Source organism: Mus caroli, chromosome 6 (assembly GCF_900094665.2).
Source record: "Mus caroli chromosome 6, CAROLI_EIJ_v1.1, whole genome shotgun sequence".
Lineage (NCBI taxonomy): Eukaryota > Metazoa > Chordata > Mammalia > Rodentia > Muridae > Mus > Mus caroli.
Genome location: NC_034575.1, coordinates 108,185,782 through 108,205,282, shown reverse-complemented (window position 1 = coordinate 108,205,282; position 19,501 = coordinate 108,185,782). Strand labels below are relative to the sequence as shown.

General features: G+C 38.1%; 1 protein-coding gene across 9 annotated transcripts in view; it reads right to left on the bottom strand.

The window, feature by feature from the left end:
- The window catches only part of Setd5 (SET domain containing 5), a 75,079-nt gene that overhangs the window by 26,869 nt on the left and 28,709 nt on the right, over positions 1-19,501 (bottom strand). For 2 of the 9 annotated variants that reach the window (XM_021164226.2, XM_029478738.1), the window contains 14 exons: positions 17,528-17,720; positions 17,154-17,259; positions 16,619-16,827; positions 16,220-16,278; positions 15,622-15,800; positions 12,137-12,379; positions 11,546-11,694; positions 11,100-11,217; positions 10,287-10,396; positions 9,582-9,831; positions 8,848-8,934; positions 7,592-7,849; positions 6,036-6,356; positions 5,385-5,627 (listed from right to left, as the gene is read on the bottom strand). In XM_021164226.2, the coding sequence (XP_021019885.1) occupies positions 5,385-5,627; positions 6,036-6,356; positions 7,592-7,849; positions 8,848-8,934; positions 9,582-9,831; positions 10,287-10,396; positions 11,100-11,217; positions 11,546-11,694; positions 12,137-12,379; positions 15,622-15,800; positions 16,220-16,278; positions 16,619-16,827; positions 17,154-17,259; positions 17,528-17,619 (2,424 nt within the window). In that variant the 5' untranslated portion in view covers positions 17,620-17,720. Of the gene's footprint in view, positions 1-5,384; positions 5,628-6,035; positions 6,357-7,591; positions 7,850-8,847; positions 8,935-9,581; positions 9,832-10,286; positions 10,397-11,099; positions 11,218-11,545; positions 11,695-12,136; positions 12,380-15,621; positions 15,801-16,219; positions 16,279-16,473; positions 16,515-16,618; positions 16,828-16,922; positions 17,260-17,527; positions 19,245-19,501 lie in introns of those variants that run through there. The other 7 variants (XM_029478741.1, XM_029478739.1, XM_029478740.1 and 4 more) reach the window with 7 other exon arrangements.

Sequence of the window (19,501 nt, the reverse complement as noted above, 5' to 3'; positions counted from 1 at the left end):
TGCCAGTCTTGTCTCTAAGGCTAAACAGAGTCAAATCAAGTAACCGTTTTTTATGTGTCCTCACGTTCATTTTTTTTTTAAACAATATTTAAGATTCATTAAAAAAAGGAACATGACCACTTCTTTCTATGGATAAAAGATTACTTTCAAATTCCTATTCTGTTCACCTATGCAAATTCTATTTAGAAAATATATAAGTCTGAAAACAATTCTGTTTTCTGTAAAATACACTGAAAAGTTTTTAGGAGGCCTAAAAGGCAGGTGAGGCATTTTTGAAAGGAGGAGAACAGTGGAATAACTAAGCTTTGGAATGTAAAGACCTAGTAGGAAACAAGCTCTCCCCATTACTAGAGATGCTTCACTTAGGGCAAGTTTCTGAACCCATTTCTGATCCAGAGACAAAAAGACTTGGTTTATACACAGTAGCCAATGATTTCAACACTCCAAACTTTTAACGTCTTCCGTTAATGATTTAAGTGCATTTGAATATATTATCTATTTTAAATATACCCACTCACTTATCTATTACTCACCTCTCCCCTGCTAATTTTAGCAGTATGTTTATGTTTAAAGGAACAAATTATAACAAACCTTCAAAGGTAAATAAAGCAATAATGCAAACAATAGTAATTTTCTAAGCAATCTTGATACCAAAGATCCTTTACATATGTTCAAATGACTTTATACACAACACAAAGGGACACTGACTAAAGGCTCACATGTTTATTATAAAACAAAACAGGGCTGGAGAGATGGCTCGGCGGTTAAGAGCACTAAGTGCTCTTTCAGAGGTCCTGAGTTCAATTCCCAGCAACCAAATAGTGGCTCACAACCATCTGTAATGGGATCCAATGCATTCTTCTTATGTGTCTGAAGACAGCTACAGTGTACTCATATAAAAAAAAAAAATCTTTAAACAAACACAAAGACAAAAAAACCCCAGGAGACATGAATTTATTTGTGTCTGTCTATCCATCTCAAATTAATTAAATTTAGACACTCCTAGAAGATTAATAAATGTCCTCACAAATGAACAATCTGGGTATAAACATATAGACACAAACTTGTCCTATACTGCTTTTAACTTAGGAGGTTTTTCTAATGATATATGAAACAGTAGGTCTGTCTATTAGTAAGAATATATACTATTCTTTGGAGAAATGCTCAGTGGTTTAGAGTGCATGTTGCTCTTGCAGAGGACCTAAGTTTGGTTACTGACACCCATATAGAGGCCACCTCAAACTCCAACTCAACTCTGGCCTCTGAATGCCCAGGCATGCATGTGGCAACACTTACACATATGCAGGTAAAATGCTCACACCCAAGAAAAAGTTGACTCAGGTTTCTAGCTTAAAAAAAAAAAAAAAAAAAGGTTTGCCCCACCCACAAAATGTTTATATTGTATAATCTAATCTGGATTTTTTTCAGGAAAATTTTTTTAAAAAGATTTATTTATTTATATGTATGTAAGTACACTGTAGCTGTCTTCAGACACTCCAGAAGAGGGAGTCAGATCTCGTTACGGATGGTTGTGAGCCACCATGTGGTTGCTGGGATTTGAACTCTGGACCTTCGGAAGAATAGTCGGGTGCTCTTACCCACTGAGCCATCTCTCCAGCCCTTTTTCAGGAAATATTAAAGCAGCAATTTAAACTGAATTCCAATGTAAATAGGGGTTTTAGGAAGGGAGGGTAAGGTGGTCTTATGAGACTGGCCTCAAACTTCTGATCTTTCTGCCTCCACCTGTCCCAAGGCTAAGACAACAAATCTATACCACAGCTACTCTAAGTTTTATGAGGACCCCCCCCCCCCACACACACACCATTGGGAATGGTATGCACTCTTCCAGCTGAGCCACATCACTGGCCATAACAATTTTAAGATTAATTTTAATGAGGCAGCCTTGCTATGATAGTCTCTTTCTAAAAATAGTGATTGATGCATAGCTGAAGATATAGCTCGGTGGTTAAAGTGCTGCTTATCCGGCTTGTAGATGAACCATGGCTGGATATCTAGCCCTGCTTAAAAAAGGAGGTGTGGGAAACAACTAAGTATGAGACTGGTCACAGTCTTGAAGAATGCAATGTGGAATTCAGTTAAATTCAATTTCTTTCTATGGGTTGCCAATGGAGATACTACATATATAACTGCCAAGTGTTGTGGTCTATGTCTTTAATCCCAGCATTCAAGAGATAGAGGCAGGCAGATCTCCATGAGTCTCAAGTCAGTCTATTCTATGTAGATATACAGATAAGCCTGGATTATTTTGATACTTTAAGTAACTAAACAAACAAAATACAAAATATAGCCAGATAAAAGGGACTCAAAGACAGCTGGTGAGAACACTCATTAAGTAAAAATGTTCGTTGCAAAACCTGATTATCTCAATTTGATATAAAGGTCGGAGACAATGGACTCCAGACCTGTTCTCTGACATCCCTGACCCGATGAGAATCACCTCCCCCTATACATAGTAATGCAACAACAACAACAAAAGCTCAAGCAAATACATTTTCTATGTAGGTTATACTTTTACACAAGCTTGTTAGCTTGGCTCTCTGCTAGTTCGACAAACAAGAAAGGAAAAAAAAAAAAAGACTGCAATTCTGTATAATTACCAATAAGGCATTTCAAATGTTAGTTCACTTTATAACGATCTTTACATTAATCCCTACTAAATTACCATCAATCGCTCCTTTTTAAAAAGATTAATTTTATTTATGTGACCGTTTTGCATGTATGTATGTATGTGCTTGGTTCATCAAATCTTCAGGACCTGGGATTACAGCAGTTGTGAACCACCATGTAGGTGCTAGGAACCAAATCTGGGTCTTCTGCAAGAGCAGCAAGTGTTCTTGATGAGGCATCTCTCCAAAGCCCCCAGGAACTCTTCTTAAGACATCAGAATAGATTTTACAACCTGATTTTACTGCCTTGATAAAAATGCTTTACAGACTATCTACATTCCAATATTCTTTTTAAAATTTGTTTTTTGAGCGGGGCAGTGGTGGTGCACATCTTTAATCCCAGCACTTGAGAGGCAGAGGCAGGAGGATTTCTGAGTTTGAGGCCAGCCTGGTCTACAGAGTGAGTTCCAGGACAGCCAGGGCTACACAGAGAAACTGTCTTTTAAAAAAAAAAAAAAAAGTGCTTTTTGGGGCTGAAGAGGTGGCTCAACAGTTAACACTGCTTATCCAGAGATCCTGAGTTCAATTCCCAGCAATCATATGGCGGCTTACAACCATCTGGGGTCTGATGTCCTCTTCTGATGTCTGGAGAGAGCTACAGTGTACTCACATACATAAAATAAATAATTCTTTTTTTAAAAAAGTTGCTTTTCTTAGCACATAGTATGGGTCTCATACTTTTCTATATACACATATCATGTATTTTGACTATATTTATGCCCTTTCCATTCTTTCTTATTCCTCTCCCATTCACTCTAATCTTTCCCTTTTATAACCAATGACTCTACTTTCTTATTTTTAAACCTAATAAGCAAAGTTTCTATTTGGGTTGTTCACAAGAGTATCTTACCAGTGCAGTGCCTCTTACCACTGAAGAATATATCCTTCCCATAATAAACTGAGTATATAGCCTTAGGGAGAGACAGGGTCCTTTCTAATTCTCAACACTCCTCATAAAAGCAGTTAGGATTCTGCTATTACTTAAATATTACATCTTAAGAAATCATTATTTTGCAGGGGACTACAGATTTCATGCTGGTGTGGATGTTAGAGGACAACTGCATCAACAGGTCATCTTCCACTTTTACATGAGTCAAGGGATAGAATTCAAGTGTTTGCCTAATTAGCCATCACATCAGCTTCCTGTTTTACTCTTACTGAAGAACTCAACAATGTTTATTCTGTAGGTAGACTGAGTCTGTTTTGCCATTCTAGATTTTGAGATGAGATTTTGCAGCCCAGGCTAGTGATATAACACCCTTGTCTTGGCCTTCTGAACGATGTAACATGACTATCGGACCTGGTTATCATGGGTAATAGTGTTCTTGTACAACAAACCATTTTCTTTTTCTGATAAATACAAGGTCCAAGAGAAGCTAAGTGAGTGGTATAAGTGAATTCCCTAGAGACCCAGCTCTTCATTACCTAGACAAAATTCCTACAGTGATCAGATTTTCAAAATCTTTCTACTGTTGTTACTTATTTCACCAAGTTACTTACTGCATCATCCAAAATCCCTTTGACAAGGATCTTGAAATCAAATCTCTCAGAAAATCTTCCATTTGGGAGTTTTCACCACACAAACCAAGTAAGTGCAATACTTTATAGGACGTGCTACTTAGGCTTCTGCAATGTACTACTGACTCAGCAGCACTGCCTTTCCCTATGCAGACTCCTGTTTCCTTGCTCCCCTTCAATAGGCCATGCCATTCTGTTATATTCCTGTCCCCAAGAAGTAACTTACGATCTTGGGGAAAGAAAAAAAATCTTTTAAGTTTGGAGGAATCAGGGAAGACCTGCCTGGAATTGGAAACTTCATCACATCAAATAAACTACATGCAGCATCCTCATGTATGTGATGCCTGTGGAAGAGGGCAATGCCAGACAATGAGGGCGGCAGCCTGAATCCTGATCTGAGGATCAGGGAAAAGGGTGGTCCAGGGAAAAGAACCCTACCTAAAGGAAGAGCTGGTAAAGTGTGTTCTGTGTTTCTGAAAACATTGAAGAGCATTATAGGCTTGAAGAACAATCTATTCCCAAGACACCCTTGGAACATGTGTACAAATGTGGGAATTAATAAAGTGCATTCCCAAAACAACTACCAAACACTGCTGGTGCTAGACCCAAAACAACAACTAGAGTCCCAGAAAGGCAGGGAATAAGTCTTGTTATTGTCCAATAAAATTCTAAGATAATTTTTTGTGTAAAATCCTTTAAGAAATAATAGTAATTGATTATATAGTTACAACCACAATCTTATCTGCTTTTATGAATATAACTGTTCTCTAATTATTTGGGGTCCAACATACAATAGTCACAAATTACCATGCTAACCAGCATCCCATCCCATCAATTGCCTTGTGCTCTCAGTAACGAGAAAAAGCTTCTAGGTATGGACAGGTAAACAAACAGTCACAAGTTTGAGCACCAAAAAATGCGGTATACATTCCAACTTGACCACAGTGACTTCTAAAGAGTCTACTTCCATGTTTAACAACACAATATAAACTCACAAAGTTATCTAGAGATTCTCGAATTATCTAGACAATTATGTAAAATATGCTACAACTATATGCACCCTACAATATTAAACATATTTTCATTCATGGACAGGTATACACACACAGACACACCTGGGGAAGGGGTGGGAGGTAGAAGGGGAGATAGATAGATAGAGACAGACAGAAAGGCACATACCTTCTTACAGGAGCTGAATGTGCCATCAGGCAGAAGGGGCCTTCGACGCCTCTCGGGCATAAAGGGTGAGCCAAAGCGAATGTAGTGTTTGGGGGTGGTACAAATTAATGGGGAATGAATAAGACCCGGTAGCATGTTCAGGGTTGTTGCCAACACAGTTGGGTCAGTGGTGATACGCAAAGGACACTCAACAGGGCATTCTTGCTTCTCTGCCTTGTCATTTAACCATTCTGTAACTAGATACTAAAGGTTTAAAAAACAAAACAAAACAAAAACCATTAGTTATCACTGCATTTGTAACAGCTGCCAGAAGCAGTAGTGTAGTTCACAAATCAAACTTCACCTAAAACTAGAACAGATCAGCAACCATAGTGAAGATGAGCTGAGCATTCAGAGTATAAGGGTATCCTTCCTTTACATTTTCCATGCTCACAAAGGAAGATAAAAATACTTTGTTTTACCAGTGATTTAAGTTCTGTCTAAAATCAAGTGAACAAAAATAAGTAGGATGGTTTCAGCTTCCAGCACAAACAACTTTTTACCTAGAATGTTCAATCTAATAATTCTAAGATTACTTCTTCCTTGGGGATTATAGGCCCTCTTGCTTTACTGTGATACTCCTTACCATATGAAATTTATATCGTCGCTTACCTTTTTGGTTTTGGGGTATTTAGATGCAGCACGGTTGACATGGGATCCAGTAACTGATATCACAGTTGGGTCAGACCCTGTTAACTGTCTGTTCTCTCCTGAACTGTCTGTATTCCCAGCTTCAGGAGGAGTTACTGAGTTGTTACTTCCTCCTTCTTCCAAGGCAGCTTGTGACAGTTCTGCCTGTTGTGCAATGGCCTGCTTCTGGCGTTTTAGTCTTTGGGCTGAACTGGTCCGGTACCGAGAAATTCTACTTTTCGGTCGGGGTCTAGAAGGCTTAGCTGGAGGTGGTTTGGGGATTGGCTTTTCTGCAGCTACATCCTGTAACAATATCAAGGCCAAATGTTTACTAAAAATTTCTCTTCTCCTTTGCAGACAGGTTGGCCTCTAGCTTACAATCCTCTTGCCTTAGCTTGCCTAGTACTAGGATTAGACAAGGTACCTCTCACCTAGCATCAGAAATGTCTTACCTGTTTCTTAGTTTTCTATCTATTTAAAGTATTCTAAATGATAATGGTGGGGGGGAAAAGGATTTTCAATTAATCCTTGAGGCTGGAAAGATTAATCCCTAATTAACACCACTTAGTGCTCTTGCAGCAAAGACCGGGGTTCAGTTTTTAGTGTTCACAAACTCCTCTAACTAGGAGTTTTAGTTTTAGATGGGGATCCAATCCCATCTTCTAGCCTCTGTGGGTAGGGTACATACATGGTACACATACATACATGTAAGAAGGTGTGTCTGTCTGTCTGTTCACACATAAATATAAAAATAAATCTGAACTTAGCACCAAGTCACCTATCTTTAATCTCAGCATTCAGGAGGTGGAATCAGAGGCAGAGGCAGAGGCAGAGGCCAGAGGCAGGCAGACCCTGTGAATTTAAGGTTTATCTGATCTACAAAGCAAGTTTCAGGCCAGCCAGGAGGACTATATGGGAAGACCCTGTCACAAAACAAATTAAAAAAAAAAAAAAAAAAAAGATAAAAAATTTTATAGACTTTATTACCTAAATAGACCATAGACAAACATCTGGCTTGGTTAATTCTATTTCTAATAAACATGTATAAAATAAAATAGGCCAAAAGCCAATTAAAGCTAGGTACCTAATATTAAGGTTCTTAGGCAAGATAATTCTTGTTTCTTTTCTACACCAAGGAGTTCTATGTTAAACACTAGTCCTGAGAAGGCCCTGGAAGGTCAGTCATGTACCTGAGCTATTCAGAAAATCAGTGAGAGAAACCCAAAGATTTGGTTTCTTTCCTTAGGGATGGAGACTGAGCTAGGTGAAGCCTTCATGTTCAGTATGCATTCTCCCAAACGAAAGGATTCTATGAACTTATCACAGTGCTTATCTGGGAGACACTTAAGTGCTAAGGGACTTTGTCATTCAAACGTTGACCTCACCTGTCTCTCTGCATCCCACAAACCAGCTGTTGAGATCAAAATAGCTTTGCTTATTCTGATACAGAGCAATGTTGAAAATACTAACTTCTACCATTCTAGAAAAAGACAACTGACATTAGCATACGCAGGACTTTTCAGAGCTTTCCCTCTTACCCCAGCATGGGAAGACCTCCGAGTATTCACACCAGTGCTCTGTGGGGTGCTTGGGATGGCAACATTTGAAACAGGGCTGCTAACTTCAGACTCAGGGGCTGCAGTTTTTGTCTCTTCTCCAACTACTATCTCTGAACTGCTAGTAGTAATCTCTATGTCCGAGTTGCTCTGTTCTACAGGCTGATCCCGCCGTTTCTTTCTCTTCTCTAAAGATTCAAAAGCATGCATGATGGCTTCAACCTTTCGGTCTTCTCGAGTCTGGGGGTAGGAAAGTATTAAAAACAACAATAAAAAAAGCATCAACCAGAAGCTATTTCAGAAGTAAAATTAGTGGGGTTTACAAGAATTTATTCAAAGTATTATTAAGATAGCATATGCATCACTAAACTTTAAGACAAAGTTTTAAAACAGGTGAGCTACCTCAACACATTTTAGTGCATAAAGCACCGACAAGCAATTTCTGTCCTACTTTCTGAGCTCAAAACCAAAGTAAATTGTCATTAAATTTTTTCTAAGCACAAATGAACACAATTAGCAAATGTTTTCAATCAATCTGAAAAAAAAAAAATTACTACAGTTTGGATATGAATGTGCCCCAAAGGCTCAAGTTTAGTTAAAGGCTCAGAACTCATGTGATAAGTGCTACTGGGAGGTTGTGGAGACCCCAGGAACTGCACCTTCTTGGAGGAAGCAAGCCACTGGGTGCCATGGAAGAGTATAGAATATACTCTTCCATCTTTGGCCTCTTGGTTTTTTTCCTCTCAGCTTCCTGGTAGCAACGAGGTAAGCAGATTTCCTTTGCAGTGGACTCCTACCGTCTTATTTCTGCTTGCTCCGAAAGCAATGAAGACAACAGACCTGAACCTGCGTAACCTGGCCTCCTCCAAGTTGTTTTTCACAGACATCTCTGTCACAGGGATAGAGGGCTAACAGTGCTGATTATCTCCCTCTTCTCCCAGTGATTTGGGATCGATCTCAAGACCTTGTGCTTGCTATACAACTGTGCTATCAGCAGCTCTTCTTGATTTTAGTTTTTAATATAAAAACACAAAACAAAGTAAGAAAACTAAGCCAACAAACTTTGGTCTTCATCACCAAGTTTTAGGGAAATCCAGTTGTTAGAAGGAAGTATCTTAAAGCCACTAACAGATAGTTATCATAAACGACTGTGAGCATGCCTATATGTAATGAAACGTACTTTATGGCAAAACCTCAGCGTTAGGAAAGTACAGAGACATCTACTGGACAGGACTTACCCTTCTGCTCTGAGCAGAGTTCTCCTGGTCGTCTGTAGCCTCTTCTTTTTCTTCTTCTTCTGGTTTTTCTTCTGGATTGTCAACTTCCTTTAAGACAGAAGCACTATTAGATCATATTCAAACACTGAGCATCAACCTGCTTTATTCTGGCATCACTACCTCCCCACTTCTTTCTATGCTCTACAATGGGAATTAAGCCCAGGTCCTTATGTGATCTATGAGTCAAAGGATGCTATATTTTTGTTTGTATGTTTCTTGAGACAGGGACTTATTATACTGCCTAAGCTAGCCTCAAATTCTTAAGCACCCAGCCTCAGCCTTACAGAGGCTGGGATTCTATGTGAGTATCACCTTACCAGGCCCTAACAGGATGGTTTTTGATATTATTATTTTTCTTTCTGAATCAGGTCTTATGCTTTTCTTTTTTTTTTTTTTTCTTTTCTTTTTTCCTTTCCTTTCCCTCCTTCCCTCTCTTTATATTTTGACAAGGTTTCCTTGTACATCAGCCTGGGCTTTCCTAGAACTCTCAGAGATCCACCTGCCTCTGTCTCCTGAATACTGGAGCAGTGTGCCACTATACCTGGCTTTGCTCATGGTTCTGAGTATCATAAAGTGAAAAGAAAATCTAAATCAGTATATTCATGTTGATGTGTATAATAGCAGTTAATGTTTTAGTATAGCACTCTGAAACAACACATGGGATCAGGCCATCCTGACTTGGTTACAGAGATTACCTCATGCTCACTGGATACAGTTACTTTTTCTGGAACTTCTTGTGGTTGTGGGTCATGATTCTCTTCTGGAACCTCATTTTGCTGCTCCATCTCCAGCTCTTTCCGCCGTGCTTTTCTACGTCTGGTCTCTGCTCCAATGGTGGGAAAGCTAGGAGGAGGTGGGAGTGGCAATTCTGCAGCATTGGGATTTCTTTTCTGTATAGGGCAATTCCGGTTTCCCTTGTGACAAGCACAGTCCACTTTGTAATTACTGTGCCAAAGAAACAACCATAAATATCTCAGTATTCTTGTAAACAGAATATTATGGCATACTAACTATTCACTTTATTGAAACACTGGTATAAAAATTTCCTCTGATGTTATTATTGAATAAATTAGAATTGGTATAATACTTTTAAAATATATTCAGTTTTTCTGTATATGTCTATCTCTAACCTACGCAGCACAGAATCTGGAAGAAAACAAACCTCCACTAGTTCTTTCTCCCTACTGCTTTTATTTTTCTTTCAGAGACAGGGCCTGGTTGGCCTGGAATGCCTTAGTGACTTAAAACTCATACAGATCCACTTGCTTCTACCTCCTATGTAGTAGGATCAAACAGATTCTTGGCCAAAAAAACCAGTAATTAAAAAAAGGGAGGGCAAGATTTGAAAACAATTTTAATATTAAGGCCATCTATGCTTATAAAAATTTCTGAGGTCTTACCAGTTACTATATTCATAATCAAATGCAATGGTGACTTCTGCATCCTTGGTGATAGCAGATACGGCATAGATACACAAGTGAATCATCCCATCTGCAATCATGTGTCTCACCTATATGAACAAGACATCATTATGTTTGCCTTCAAAACTAAAACCAAGTTTTCTATAAATGGGAAAAGCATGACCCAAATAATTTCTGCCTATTTTGAGTAATCTGTTATTTTATTTACCTCTATCACTTCATGATAGTACACTAGTGAACAAATCTGTTAGACTTCTTCAAAATAGAAAAGTCTAATGATATTAGATATCAGGGTGAAACTATTATTTTATTGTTAAAAGTATCTGCATTCTGCTAAAGAATTAAAAATTCCTTAGCCTGCAAACAAAGCTGTGTTAACCTTACTGCACTTACTGTGAATACATCGACTAATGAAGTTTAGAAATGTTTACAAATTTTTACCACTGTTTCCCACAACAGCAAAGACAAATGGCTTAGTTGGAGTTAACGACAACTATTACCACATGACATTTTAATTTTTTTCCAGTTCAATTCATAGACTTCTTATGCAGTCTGTTTTACTTCTTTTTTTTTTGTTTGTTTGTTTCATTTCTGTCCTCTCTAAAGAAAACCTATTTCTTGTCTTTATTCCATCTCCATAAGGCACCACACTTTTACTTTTTCATCTCTGCATTAAAAATCATACAACTATTAGCTACAGACCTTTATCTGGGTGAAGTTTTCAGATTGTTTCTTCAGTAAATGTGTCCTTTGATGGCTCCATTGAAAGGGAAGTTGCTAAAGATAGCTTACCTCTGCATTTGGTGTACATGATCTTCTGATGAACCGAGCATCGTTACCGAAAGTACGAGCATCGACACACATCTCTACACCATTGAATTTTGAGTAGAAGAGCACAAAGGGATATGGTCTAGGGATATAATTAAAATTCCTGTAATTCTCAACACAAACAAAAGGGCCACCCCACAAATGTGATGTATACACTGACTCAATAAGGAACAGTCATTTGCAATACCTAAGGTAGCAAACACTACAGACTTGTCTGCTTTTCATTAATGAGTAAGCAAAAAGCAAGGAATGCTGGGCTTGGAAAGGAGTCATCACTAGTGTACATACATGTTTTGCAGATTTATTTGTCCTTTTGTACCAACAGCAAACAGACACAACACGAGCTTATTTGAATGACTCGTCAGTCAGAACCATGCAAGCCCTCAATGCTCAACAAATGACGTTCTTACTTTTTAAAGAAATGCCCATTGACCTCAAATTGTTGTCGTAACATGACTTTCCCACGATATTCTATTATAAGAGTGTCCAAAGCCAAATCTCTTGCAGCCCTCAGGATTTTCCGGTGCTTTTGAACACGAGTGACTCTTCCCAGCTGTAACTGAATAAAAACAGTGTTAACGTTTAAGAATAGCAATAGCAGTGTGGTAAACATTTACAGTGTTTCATAACTGTTAAAAAGGCACCAACACTTTCAGGTTTTATCAGTGTATTAAATAGCTTGACGATCGGAAAATTTTCTTTTTGACATAATCTCAAATTTTCCAGGAAACATATTCCAACTAGTGGTCCCAGAGAAGGTAAGATCAAAGAAGGACTTAAGGTGTCAGTGGAGCTGTGTCTGCTTTATGAATTTATAGCTTTTATTTCTCAAACATGTGCCTAGACAGTTTAGTTACTATAACCTGATTTTGAACAGAGATTATCAGCAGGGAGGTAGCTCATTTGTTATTTGGTAGGGAATAATAATTTTGTTCCATTCTGATTCTTTGGTTATTAAAGTAATTTCAATCTCTTAGTGCTTTTAAAGCTTTAGCTCTTACCTGCATTTGGGAGCCAATTACTGTATTATTACAGGCCAGTTCAGTTTTATTAATAGTGTCTAAAATGGCAGGTTTGCCCACAAATTCCTTGTTAGAATGGAGATGTTGCTCAAGGGCATTCTGTACATCTGCACTGTACTGATTAGTGAAAGCTTCTTCATACTGATCAGTCCATAGTCTTATCCGATTTTCCCAGCCCTCAGTGGTATTTTCATCTAAATTCTGTGCTTCAGAGGGAGAATTCTGTAGAGAACAAAGGTAAGTGAATTAGTAAGAGACCATTCATGAACATGGCAGGATAAGCAAGATACTTGTTTTTACTTGATAGTTGGTATAGTGTAAGAGCAATGGACTGAAATCAGGGGTTTTGGCTTCTACTATCAACGAATTGTGAGGTCTTGGGACACCTTCAAATGCTTTCCTCATTTGTCTAATTATAAAATGAGAAAGTAATCTGACTTAGTATCTTCATCTACTACTGGTTTCATGACCAATTTCAGTAGTAAAAATCAATCTATCAAGATTGACATCAGCCGGGCGTGGTGGGGCACGCCTTTAATTCCAGCACTTGGGAGGCAGAGGCAGGCAGATTTCTGAGTTCGAGGCCAGCCTGGTCTACAAAGTGAGTTTCAGGACAGCCAGGGCTACACAGAGAAACCCTGTCTTGAAAAACCAAAAACCGAAAAAAAAAAAAAAAAAAAAGACTGACATCAAATTCCTTGGGGAGTCATAAAAAGACAAAAAAGAATTTTAAGTTGTCATAGTGCATAAAATTTCAAAGTAAGTTGATATTCGCTGGGTTAGTATGGCAGTACAAATGGTTTGTATTTGTATTAGGAGAATGAGACACCTATTATTTCTAATAGCAATACCTAGTACATAATGTTAATACTCACAGGGAAAATTACCATTTGGAACCATTATCAAATACACGTTGAATAATGTTCCATCATTTTATGTAAATTACCACACAGAATTCCTTATCCAAATGTATTGAAGATACACTGGTTTACTTATTGTTTTATTTTTAATATATATTTTGCTGGTATGCCTGTGCCACAGAGGACAGCTTGTGGGAAGTCTCTTATTCCACCAAAGGCGTTCCAGGGATCACAATCAAGTTGTCAAGCTTGGCAGCAAGTTCCTTTACCTGTTCACTCACTCACCTTGCTGACCCAAAACACTGACAAAGAGTTGTGTCTTGTAGGAAAGCTCTTGGTTTTGAGATTAAAAATTCAAATGCTATTCTCTTTATATTCCTATAGCTACTACCTGTATCTTTATGAAAGTTTTCATTAATTCCAAAGACAAAATTTATAACCTAACTTAAAAATTATAAGATAATTAAAACCTTTTTTTTCCTATTTAAATTTTAACGTATCTACAAGGCTCGGATGAAACTGTAAGCAAAAAGTGTATATAAACTTCTCTGAGAGAAAGAGATGGCTTTCATTTTGCTTACAGGTATCGAAAGTTGAGCTAGTTATAGTATTAGTTGATAGCAGGAAAAAAGAAAAAAAAAAGAGGGCCTTACAGTTTAGGACTAAAGTTAGTCCCCAAATTCTATGTAAGGTCCCTGTTAGTAAATGAAATAAAATGAAACGAGTAGTTGAAAATACATGTGGCAACTTGTAGATTTATCTCGTTAAAGAATCTCCCATCCACATAAGAGGTCAGACTTTCAAATTTAAGTTAAAATGTCACTTGACATTTAACGACAACATACACTGGTGCTCCAACTAAATACAAAGTAATCCTAATAAGTTTATCCTAACTCAAAGAGTCACTGTTTATTTAATGGCCAACTTAATATGAATACTTAGAAGAACCAAAGTACAATTCAAATTCAAACTAAAGCTCTTAAATCCTAAACTTTTAGGAGGTATGTCAACTTACTCATGGGCAGGACAAAAGAAGATACAAGAAACAACAACCAAATCTCCTTTGACTTTGAACACTAACCAGTACAACAAAACCCAGCCAGTATCTAAAAAGCACATTACTTCTCCAAACACATACACACCAGTCCAGTCCTATTTGATAAGCAGCATTACACAAATCTCCACCAAGAAAAAGATGCCAAGAAAAATAGTGCTTTTTCACTAAGACTATCACATATTAACAACACCAATTTTCTACTAAAGAGTTATCCTTTCAAACAATAATTCAAAGTCAAAGTTGTCAAGGAGAGTTTACGAGAGAGCCTAGCTCATCACCAGAAAATTCTCACTCCTGAGGTTGAGTCCAATCGCTGGAATAAAATAGACTAGCCTCGTTTTGTTTTTAAAAAGTGTGACTCATCTCCCACACCACCACAATGAAAAAGAAACATGAAAATATTTCATAAAATAGACAAGAAAGTCCACTCTGGAGAAAAGATTTATGAAAACTGAATGGCAACATTACAACCTTGTGAAAAGCAGACTCCAAGAGTCTCAGACCATCAACATCAGGAAAGAAGCCATCAAAATGCAAGATCAAATGTAAAATGCAGCATCAGGAAAGGTTTACCCCTTACCTTCATCCGCAAGGACTTCCGGGATCCCTCTCGAAATGCCTATCCCAAAGAGGAAAACAAGTAGAACAAAACAACACTTGGTACCAAGAAGGACAGTTATACCCTTGTGACTAAAACTAAGGTACTAACCAGCATCCTATGCTGTCTCATTTTCAGTGTAACAAATACAACGGTACATCAAACCATGATCAAGAAAAAGGACAGTTCAAAGGCTCATGAACACGGACATGAATTCCAATATTTTGATGGAATGAGACAATTAATAGGTAAGAGCATGCACCACTTATATACTATACAAACTGCTGACACCAAGCAGAAAGTAATTATAATCCTTAAGTTGCAGATTATTAGTTTTGAAATTAGGAAGGAAACAAAGACTGATCCCTTTCACAAAGGGTGGGCAAGTGACCTAGGAGCAACCAAGTTGCTGTGATGGGGAAGAAAGAAAGACAAATGTTTCTTCTAGAGACCCTTTATCTAAGAGTATAGAAAAGTGACCAAGACAATAAGAAAATCTAGACCATTCAAGATAAATTTCCTCATGTTATTGTTCTGTTTAGATATAGGACAATCAATCAGCCTAATGACATGAGGTCAGCCATGTAAACAAGACAAGAACTTCAGACTTCTTTGTGACAGAGAAGTAAGGAGATGCTGCAAAGATAGTGGAAGCTTAGATTCAAGGCTGTATCTCACATGAGATTTTACCAGCAAGGGCTGGTGTTCCATACCTGGGATGGTGGTTGAAGTAGAAGAAACTGAGCCTGTGGTGATGGTTACGAAGGTTAGAAGAGAGTTTGTTCTGTTTGTATATATTGATCAGCTGACTTTTTGAAAGTAGAAAAAAAGTGGCCAAACACTGGCATCAAATTTCTTCAAAGAATTTTAGAGTATTTTTGCTTGAATCAAATGTTTGAGCTATTTCAGACATACTTGTATTCAAGGTGTTTTTATACACCTTGCATACCTTGATCTTCTTCGTCTTTGGTGCTGCACGACCCTTTTCTGGACTCTTTTTCCGCTTCTTGGGTTTGGTTCTTCTAACAGTTAAGGTGATGCTTGTAGGTGTGTGCTGTGTTGCTGTGTACAACACAGTGGAAGGAGAAAGCTCCTCATCCCAGCTTTCTGTTGCACTGCTATCCCCACCTGAAAAAAAGGATGATCACACAGCTCAGGCACTAATATCTTCTTCCTCCTTTCCATATGCCCTACATCTGGTAAAAATTTAACTCTACATAGACCCCCACCTTTCTTCTGAAAACAAGATTTTTTTTTTTGTTGGCATGAAGTAAGATTTAGTCTGTATTCCATCAAATTTTCCCCTTCAAAGTAGTTTCCACACTCTAACACTTTAACTATAAATGGGTAACTTAACAGAAAAAAAAAAAAATACTTCTGGTGTTTACAAAGGATAATTTGACTGTTACAGGTCTAAGAAACATTTCCAGATAGAGACAGTGGTTTTGATGGAACTTCTTTGTGTGAAAATAGCTATGTACTATAGGAGAACATTTAAATCAAAATATTTACAGTCAAAATGTGGGTTTAACCCACCTTCTGCTCACCTGATATGTTGTCCTGCTTCCGCCGATGAAGTCTAATAACCTTCCCCCTGCTCATTCCCCTAAAGAGGGAAAATAAACTTAAAGTAGTCCTTCCAGCAGCATGCAGCACAGCACATCATACATGGGAGAAGTGTCTCTGCGTATAGACTACCCCCTCCCTCCCACCTACCAAATGTTTCCAGGACATTAAATTTCATATCAAATTCAATAGCTTTAACATCAATCTCTCATTCCTTGTTGTCAGCAATTCTCACCTAGTGCAGAGAATTCGAGCCAAGGAGCACTAAGGAATCATCTACATTAACAAACACAAGAAGAAATACTTTGAGCTTTTCCCTACTGATAAGAAACCCTAATCCCAGCAACCCAGGCTTGAATTTAGATGAAACAGGATCTTACCTGCACTTGTCACAGTTGAGAAGGAAGCCATCCTGAGAAAGACCACAAGGACACCAGGTAGGAACAGTCTCTCCTTCAGAGTTCGGGCTGTCTCCACAGCGTTCCTCTACGGGCGACGGCAGGCCATTCAGGTCAGAACGAGGGATGATCGTCTGGACAGGGGGAGAAGCAGGAGGTGTCGGAGGAGGAGGGGCTCCGTAATTATGATCCTGAAAATAAGATTTTTTAAATCAACAGTGTCCAAACACTGGCCCCTCTCTCCCCTAAAGTATGGTACATATGGAAAGAAAGAAGAAAGTAGTACCCTTCGTTTTTTGGCTTCAACCAGGAAAGTGATAAAACAAAATGCCAAGGTCAACTGGGACATAAAAACAAGAACAATGATGCAGGGCTAGACGTCCGCTGGAGGCAGGGAAGTGCAAAAGGGGCAACTTCGTCATGCTGCATATAAACATTTCAAGAAAGTCACAATGTATAAGAATGGATTACACTCCAAGAAGATCACTGCTCTGGAGAGAAACAAGTGCATACTCACAGCATAAGGCAGTCCTCGACACCCATGCCTCTGAGTGGTCCCATAATTATGAGTGGAATACACGCTCTTCTCATTAACTGCTGGACTAGCCTCCACAGATTCAGGGCTGCACAAAGGCGAAAAGCAATGCATGATAGCATAACACCTACTCTTACCTTAAACTAACCGTTCACTTCCCATTCTAATCCCTTCTCTTTACACAACCACCAGCCACTAGAATAAGAACTTAGTGAAAGTCTGTTTAACATAACTGCGCCTATAAATAATAGTGTTATTGAATGTGGATTTGTGTGTAACATGAAGCCAGTACAGGCAGATGTCTCAAGGCAGGCACCTGGGATACAAGGTGTCCCTAATGACAAACACAAACGTACCAGCAGAGCGGGGAGTTTCCCCTAGAGAAGCCACTCTGGGCTGGTTTAGACTCAGAACTATTCTTCTTAATTGGATCTCTTAATACTTCCATGAAACCTCACATGACATTTGCAGTGAGTGAGATGATGAAAGTGCCTTCTGCACTGCCCCAGGGACCAGGCCCTCTTCCATTCACTACCAAGACAGGATACCCTGAAGAAAGTACAGGCAAAAACAATGGCATCTTATATTTATCACACCTCTCATCTTGATGAACCCCCAAATACCTTTCACATATTAGAATTTCTCATCCACCAAGGACATGCAAGCATATTCAAGGACACAACTGTTTAACAGCTGCATGACAGTAACATAGAACTTCAAAATAAAACTGAATTTGGGAGTTAAATTTGCTTCATACTAAATAGTAACCATGACTACCATTATGAATCATCTATTACTTGGGTCTACATGTATTAAATCATTTAATATCTGTAATTATTAAGCATGGTCACCCCCTTTTTATAGAGAGGGAAGTGAAGCTAAGGTGGTGAGATTGCATGATTTTTCTAAGCACGTATGCTGATAAGAGTCAGGATTTGAAACAAAGATGTTTGCCTGACTCCAAAGCCTCTTCCTTTCCCATTATGCATTGTTTGAAAGCAAGGGTAACATTCTATCTATAAACTGTATTGAGGCCTTTAAGCCCAGAATCTTTTTTTTTTTTTCACATTCAAGGTTATAAATTTTACATAAGTTTATTTGATTAAAAAAAAAAAAAAGGCATCCATAGCCAAGGATAAAATAGGTTTTTCCTTGTTTCTTTACTTTTGTTACCTGGTTCGGTTTTATAGACTTTTGAAGAATAATTAAGGAATGTATTCTATGACTTGGGAGAAGAACGGATTATCCGTAATGTATATTAATCAGAACAAATTCACCTATTAGCAACACCAGTGTTAACACAACTCCAGAGATCAAAGGGTTTTAGCTAATCAATTAATTCAGTTTGTTCCAAATAACTACCTTCCTGCTTCAAGATATATAAAACACACAAAACTAAGCAGGAGTAAACCGTGCAATTCAATGTAGCACATGAACTGAGATATGAGGGATGAGAGAAGACTCTGAGATATGTATTGAACTCACCTAGTTTTATGGTCCACAACTGTGAGAAGGGGTCTTATTAATAACAGCAAAGGTCATTTCTAGGTGAGGAACTTAGACAGAGGAAAGTATTCTCTGTTAGTGAGGTGCATGCACTTTAGGGACTGGCAGTGGGGTGGCTGGAGGGGACATATCAAGAATGCAGGGAAGTATTCTTGAGAAAAGGATGATTTGAACATGGGTCACTGAGGCAATTGGCTGAGTATTAGGAAACAGGTAGGGTTTCCTAAATGAAACCAAAGGCAGACAAGCATTAATAAAATGAAGGTAGAATTTAGTTTCTATGATGGACAGTTAAAAGAAAGTAATGGATTTATACATTGTTATTGACTATGTATGTTACTAGGTAAGTAATTCAAAGGGCTGTACATATTTTTATGTAGGGGATTTTATACCATTAAACACATGGGGTGAAATAAGAAAGTTGTTTATTAGAAATGAAGCTTTTTGTGGGACAGAAAAAAAAAGTTGCATGAAATAAAAGATGGCCATGGAGATGGAGCTATGTTGGTTATATCTTACCCATCTCCAAACTGGGTAAATATGAACATATGCACTTCATGTGCAAGTCTAGGGAATAAAAATAAAACGTATATTGTGGAGGTTAACAGGCCATCCTACTGCTCCATAATATGTAGTCAAGCTCAAGCACAGCCATTTAAAATATTGTTATGCGTACCTAATCTAAAATTTAGATTAAATGAGGAAACTTTACAATGTCTACATTGGTTAGAAATTATACAATGATTTTTATGAGTATTTTTAAATATAGATTAAAAATGTATAGTATAGGATATGGGGAAGTAGCTCAGTCATAGAGTGCTTAG